General features: G+C 47.8%; 1 protein-coding gene across 2 annotated transcripts in view; it reads left to right on the forward strand.

Moving 5' to 3' along the window:
• LOC101630433 (protein DDI1 homolog 2) overlaps positions 1–7,183 on the forward strand; it is a 42,324-nt gene that overhangs the window by 24,508 nt on the left and 10,633 nt on the right. For both annotated transcript variants that reach the window (XM_012722376.1, XM_012722375.1), the window contains 2 exons: positions 1,248–1,375; positions 5,136–5,264. In XM_012722376.1, the coding sequence (XP_012577830.1) occupies positions 1,248–1,375; positions 5,136–5,264 (257 nt within the window). The remainder of the gene's footprint in view (positions 1–1,247; positions 1,376–5,135; positions 5,265–7,183) is intronic.

Genomic DNA, 7,183 nt, shown 5'->3' on the forward strand with positions numbered 1-7,183 from the left:
CTGCTCCCCTCAGCAGTGGACTCTGTCAGTCCGCCTGTTCTGCTTCCCACGCGGCATCTGGGGAATCTTCTCAGCCCCTGTGCATCTGACCTGTGCCCCAGTTCCCATATGCATAAGTAAATCTCAGAAAATAATGACTAATAAAACCATGCCTTGTGTTGAGCTAGAGTTTTTACTAACTAAAGGACAGGCCCTACAGTTTGGGGACAGGGTCAGACAAACTTTACATTTGGGCCAGACAGTGTCTGTCCTAGTCTCTTCAGGCCACATTCTCTGTGCCATTGCAGCCCCAGGGTCACACCCAGGATGGAAGGGGGTGGTGAGCACTGGATTCTGTAAGCATCCATCACACAGATAGTGGTTTGCCTGTCACAGAACAGTTGTGGTTTACCCCCAAATCTTGGCCCTTGTTCTATTAACAATCTTCAGGTTAGCTGCCCAAACCCTGCTCTAGTTTCCATTTATGTTCGTGGTGTTTGGTAAGGAGGTTGGGGGGGGGTAGGCATGAGGTGTTGGTATAGGCTGGAACTCTTCTTTCATGTTTTTCTCATTGTAAGAACTAAAATATGTTCAATTTTTGAAGAACTCATTTGATGTGTACCAGGTGAACTGTGATGCATGTGTGGTTTAAGTGATAGGCAGGTAGGTAGACACATGCACATTCATTTTCTTTAGATATCTGTCTAGTTTTGAGCCTCTATACTAGATGCTTTCTGCCTTGAAACAATTGTATAGTAGGGTTTGTCTTCCTCATTTTAGAGATTAGAAACCCCCCCTTTGGAGATTAAGCAGCAGGTACAGCACAAGCAGTTGAAACATCTGTGCATTATATGTGTAAACATTTTAACACACTGTACATAGGAAATTTACCCAGATACCCAATAAATCCTTGGTTAAAATTGGAGCATTCATGAAATTTTGACATTCTCTAGGATAAAAAGAATTGTCACCCTTACGCTCTAGAAGTTTATTTCCTATTTCTCAGCTTGTCAAGGGCTGTAATTGTTGGACATGAAGGGAATTTGTGTCCTTTCGACTTCCTGCCAGTCGGTATCGCATTGCACTGCCTCCTGTTGAATCTACCTCCGTCCTGTTGCGGGATAGAGCACCATTTCCTGCCTCTGTGACTCAGCTGCAATGGTTGGGGCAAAAGATCCATACAAATCTGTTTTTAATGTTGTTACTTGAAACACATTTCTCTTCATGGAAATGATGCTTTTAGTGTACCTGGTTTTGGTTTGTTGCAGGCAACAGAACATTGAGGAAAACATGACAATAGCTATGGAAGAGGCGCCGGAAAGTTTTGGCCAAGTAGTGATGCTTTATATTAACTGCAAAGTGAATGGACATCCTGTGAAAGCCTTTGTTGATTCAGGTGACGTCTCCATCTTTTGTGTCTGTCTCTCCACCCAGTATTCTGACCTGACTGAGGAAGCGGGGGAGACACTGGTGTCCATTAGAGACCGCTCGTCCTCCAGACTGTTCACCAGCAGGCGACTGCAGCTTTCGCTTGCCAGTCTTTTATTATTTATTTAATTTTTCTTTCTCTAATCATTTCTTAACTAGTTTTGTATTTTTCATTGTCTGTTTTATCTTCCTACCTCCCCTTACTTGGCATCCTGAATTTCTAGGATACCACTTAGAAATTGGGGAATAAAAATATTCCCACATTGGGAAAAATTATTTAGAAAATGGAGAAACTCTAGAGCGGGTTTCGAATCTATGGTATCTGACAGACACACAGTAAGTGCCCCTTCAGCCCGCCGGTGCCAGCACGTTGCAGGAGCTTTGAGGGGTAGAAGATGCACAGGGCACGGTTGCTGCCTTAGAGAACTGGTGGGAGGTCGACGGGCAGGGATTCCCTGTGCTAACTGGCACCTTTTCTCTTAATAACTCACTGCTTTTTAAAGAGACCAGACCGAGCAGCACCATGTGGGTGTGCAAGTGGTCTGGTGTCTTGATCTGGGCATCTCCATCAAGACTGTGAGGTAGTATGAGTGCCCAAAACAGTAAAAGCCCCTGCTCCAGTAACGTCATCCATTTGCTCATCTACCAACTTGAACCACATACTTGGTCTCATCCACCACTGTGTTTTTATGGAGAGATGCGTGTCCTCTGGGAAGGAGCCGGTCAGCTGAGCACTCAGTTTAACTGCCTACTGAATGCCGCATGTGGGGCCTTGTGCTGAGTGCTGCTCTGGGCCACGTGCGTGAGAGACAAACACGGAGGAGAGCCTAGCACAGCACCCTGCTCATTGAGCCCTTGCTGGGAGTGCCACGCACCATGTTGGGTCCTTAGGTATATTCTCTTGCTCAGCTCCAGGTACTTCAGAGAAGCCGTGTTCTACACTGCCCCTGTTTTACAAATGAGGTAATTTAGACGTGGAGAAGTAGAGTCACATCTGTGGCATACACAGTTTCTGGTGGTGGATTGGATTCAGCCCTAGATCTGCTTATTCTTAACCACTGCAAAACTCGGCTGTGTGTTGGAGGAACTTAGAGACCATCTTCTCACTTTGACTGAAGTGCATTGGCATGGCTTCCCTAAGGGGGAAGATACTTGACTAGGCTTTCTTCCTAGGCAGAGGACTGGGATTTGGAGCTGAGGAAAGATGGAGAGCAGAGAAAGGGGTCCTCTCAACCTGGGGTCAGTTACTTTTTACATTAGTAAATAGCTTTGCGGAACTATGCGGGGGTAGGGAATAAGTGAGGACTGCCTTCCCAAATTCCCTTTTCCCTCATTATTTCTGGGCCTTCTTGATTCTGACCTTCCTCAAATGTCAAGAGCTTTCAGTGCGTCTGTCAGGCACCTGCAGTGAAGAACAGGAAGTGCCTGGCGTGAAAGCCAAATGTGCCTCCAGATGCTGCTGGAGGGCCCGTCCACAGGGGAGCTCTTGGGCTTTGGAACGTGAGCCGGAGTGGGGAAGACCAGAGAAGAGGAAGAGGAGAGGGGCTGGGAATCAGAGAGGGGTGGACTGACCCCCAACCTGCTAATAGCAGTACCCTCATCTTGACTTACAGCTTCCAGAACCATGAGGAAAGAACTCCTGTTGCTTAAAAACAAAGCCAAACCCAGGATATAGTGGAGTTGAAAAGGAAGAGAGAGAGATCCACAGAAAGCACTGGCAGTTGAGGAGGAGAGAAGCAGGGCTTGAGCTGGGCCTTAAAGCCCAGATGGAAGTCAGAGAAAGGGACAGGGAAGGGCCCTCTATGGAGCCTCAAAGTGACTAAGCGGCAGAGGCTAAAGTGGAGGGCTCAAGAAGAGGCTGATGTCTGAGTCGGCTCAGCAGCTGTGACCAGCTCCAGCATGGATCTCTCGTACTTCTGGAGTCTGGTGTGAACAGGATCAGGGCACAAGCATACTCTGTGTTGGCGGACTTTCCTGATCCTCAGGTGATTGTGTTTTCTCTGTCCTCACATGGGAAGGACAGGGGTGCACATTGGGCTCGCTCACTCTTGAGGCTCTACTTCCTAATCCCTGCCACATTGGGGTTAGGCTTTGACATAGAGGGAGCATACTCAGACTGGGACAGCTGGAAGCAGTAGGCCAGGATAAGGCGGACTCTGCAGCTGTGGCGATGTGTTTGGAAACTGGTCTTAAGAATAGGATCCATTGAGGGTTTTTGAGCACATGACTAAGGGATCTGAAGGGGACAGTCACAGATCTGGCAGATTCTGACCTAGGGGTCAGAACTGTTTCCCTGCTTTAAATAAGAACTTGAGGAGTGGGGCCTCCCTGGTAGAGACAGAACTTTCACACTGTCAGCCACTGCAACACGAGTTAGGTCCCCGGCCACGGAGTGACCCATATGGTGCAGCAGACCTCTCCTACCCTGCCCACTGCTCTCCTCAGCAGTGTGTTTCAGTCACTGCTTGATCCGCTCCCCACTGTTTGTGGTGAATCTTTTCACCTCACCCACATCTCTGGCCTGCCACCCAGCTCTTGTAAACATAAAGTTTTTAAAAAATGGTGGAGTGGTGTGAGAAGCAGAGAAATTAGTTGCCCACTAGTAAGGGTTAGAGTATAAGCGAGGCTGACCACTGTGCTTAGAAGGAGGAAGGTAAGAAAGCAGCTCCTGCATCAAACATATTAATGGGATTGGGGCAGATTTGAGAGAGGGGATACAACTAAAGGAAGGAAGGAGGGCCCCTGGCAGCGCAAGGGGTTAGGGCTCAGCACTGAGGAGCTGTCGCCACCCCTGCGGCACGAGCGCCATCCCCAGCCAGGGAGGGACCCCCAAGCGCAGCAGGCTCCTCCTTTCTCCCCACTGCTCCCCTCAGCACTGTATTTCACTTAGTCTGCCAGTTCTGCTCCCCACTCTCTCTCTGGTGAGTCCTCTCACCCCCTGCACCTCTAGCCTACACCCCAGTTCTTGTGTGCATAAATAAATCTTAAACAAAGAAGAAATAAAAAGTGAACAGTGCCGGAGGTTTATGATTGCAAGAAAATAATTCCATTGGCAAAGAGAGCCAAAGTGAAGTTGCTTGGGGAGAAAGAATTTGATACTTGTTGATGTTGAGAATGGACACATGCAGCACACAGGAATTTGGAGCTAGAGTCCAAGGGAGAGACCAGGGCTGTGGGTTAAGGTTAGTGTGTCTTCTGCTCAGGCCCAGCCTGATTCCTGTGTGGGTGAGTACAGGTAACTGAGGGGAAAAAAGCCTAAATGTCCTCTTCCTTAAGGGGGAGGGGGACACTAATGGTTGGGGTATGAGAGACCACAGGATGTATTTTCAACTGATACATTTTAGTGCCCCAGAGTTTCAAATTAAAAATAACTTGATCAAGGGTCAAAAGATGAAAAGTAATGTAAAGTGGTATTTAGTGTTTCCATCTGTGGTCATTGTTAGACATTTTGGAAATCCTTTCCAAGTAGTTTTGCTTTCTATTGATACAGTTTAATTATTTTAAAATATTATTCTTTCAGTGTCAAGGTTTAACATTGTTTCATATGCCAGTGTGGAACTGACAGTTGAATTAAGGTGGCAGGAAACCTGCTAGGCAAGTAAGGATTTTACACAGACAGAAGACTTGGGGGTATATTTGCTTTCTACCCTGTACTTAGTGCTGCATTTTTAGTCTTGTCACTGATGTGGATTTTGTTGTTATTGTCTGATGTTTCCCTCTGCCTCCAGGTGCCCAGATGACTATTATGAGCCAGGCTTGTGCAGAAAGGTGTAATATAATGAGACTGGTGGACCGTCGGTGGGCAGGGATCGCCAAAGGAGTAGGCACCCAGAAGATTATTGGAAGGGTACATCTAGGTGAGTGAAAGCCCCTGGGAATCTTCCTAGGGTAGTGTTGTTTTTTGTTTTTGTTTTTTAAGTTTCTTTAGGATGGGTACGTCTGATCAGCAAGCCTAACACCCCCCTAGAGTTTTGTTTTGCTTTTTGGGGGGTAAGATTTATTTATTTATGCATATAGAACCAGAGGTGCAGGGGTGGTGAGAGGATTCACCAGAAAGAGAGTGGGGAGCAGAACAGGCCAATCGATGAGGTACACTGCTGAGGGGAACAGCAGCTGGGTCAGGAGAGGTCTGCTGTGCCCTGTGGTCACCTCCGGGGCGGGGATCGAGCTCGTGCTGAAGAGGCTTCAGCTTTGTAGTGGTGCGCTTTAACCCGCTGCCCACCAGGGAGGGCAGTTTTAAATTCTAGCAAAGATATGCTAGGACATACCGGTTTTTGTTGGTTGCAGAAGGCATCCTCCTCCTGTGCAGCCCAGTCTCCTGCTCTTCGGAGACCATCCTCTCGACTGCCGTGCTGATCTCTTTGGCTCTTGGCTCCCCGGTTCGGCGTCTCTCGCTACAGTGTTGTATGCCGGTTTGACTGTGCTCGCCACTGATCGCTGAGCTGTCTAACAGACAGCGATTGCTTCTCCTTTCATGCCCACTTTTATTTTCTCTTGGAAGAATTATGGTGTTTTGGTGGCAGTGCCTGGTTTTCCTGTGCTCCTCACCCCCAGACTGACTTAGCTGTGTCCTCTCCTCTACGCATTTTGCCAGCTGAAGACTCCCGCAGACCCTGGGCGGGTGGCTCGCGCCTGCTGCCCGGCTGCGCTTTGGCCTCCTGCGACCATGGCCGCCCCTTAGGACTTGGGTCAGACCGCACCAGTCCGCTGTCTGCCTTTTTTTTCCTTTTCACTTTGCTCCTTGGTGTTTTAGAGTGCATCTGTTGGTATTTTCCTCAGAAAAAGTACATGGAAATAATGTGTGTCCTTAAATATATCAGAACATGTAATTTCCCTCCTGCATTCCAGCAGTTTTGACTAGGGTGGGAGTAATTTCCATGACATTTTTGTCAGCGTTGCTGTGGAGAGGCTGTCTGGTTGCTGTTGGTCCTTTACGTGAAAGGATTATTTTCCACTTAAGCTTGTGGAATCTTCTCTTTGACCTTTCTGCTTGGAAATTGTGTTACGGTGTACCAGGATGAGGCTTTCTTTTATCCACTCTGCTGGGTACCTTTCAGTCTGGGAAAAATTGAGTCTGATGAGTCCCTCCCTGTTAGCGTGTCTGTTACTCAGGTGGGATAATCTCCGGCCCTGCACTTGTCCTTCTGTTCTTGGTTTTGTTGTTTCTTGTGAGATTTCAGTTTTACCTTCTATCCTTTCTCTGTATGTGTCTTTCACATTAGACAGTTCTCTCAAAAGTCTGTTGTGCCTGGCCTCTGCTCTTTCTGAGAAGTAGGACACGAAAAGATAGTTTGGAAGATGGTTTGGGTGGGCAGCTTGGCAGTTACGGGTGTGTGACTGATCTGGAAATTGGGAGGAAGAAAAAGTGTCTAGTAAACTTAACCTCCTGGGGTTCAGTTAGGTTGTTGGGTCCCGGTCTGCCTGCCTCTATTACAAGGGCCTTTGTCTCACCCCCTAAAGGAAACAGACCTCCAGTCTACTCTTGGGATAGGGTAGGTAGTCATCGGGCTGATCAGCGTGTGGAAGGGAAACCCTGAGGGAATGCCGTGCCTCACTAGGCCTTCAGCCATCTTCCTCCTCAGTTCCGCCTATGACCCTCTTGGCAGAGGTGCTTGTTTCGGTCCGTCCATAAGCCTCTTGGGAGGTCTTTGATGTTAATTGGGTTGTTTCTGATTTTTTTTTTCTTTCTAAAGATTTTTTTTAATTTATGTATGCATCCAAGAACTGGGGTACAGACCAGAGATGCGGGAGCGAAAGGATTCACCAGAGACAGAGT

The sequence above is a fragment of the Condylura cristata genome, unplaced genomic scaffold, assembly GCF_000260355.1.
Source record: "Condylura cristata isolate star-nosed mole 26May11 unplaced genomic scaffold, ConCri1.0 scaffold00008, whole genome shotgun sequence".
Lineage (NCBI taxonomy): Eukaryota > Metazoa > Chordata > Mammalia > Eulipotyphla > Talpidae > Condylura > Condylura cristata.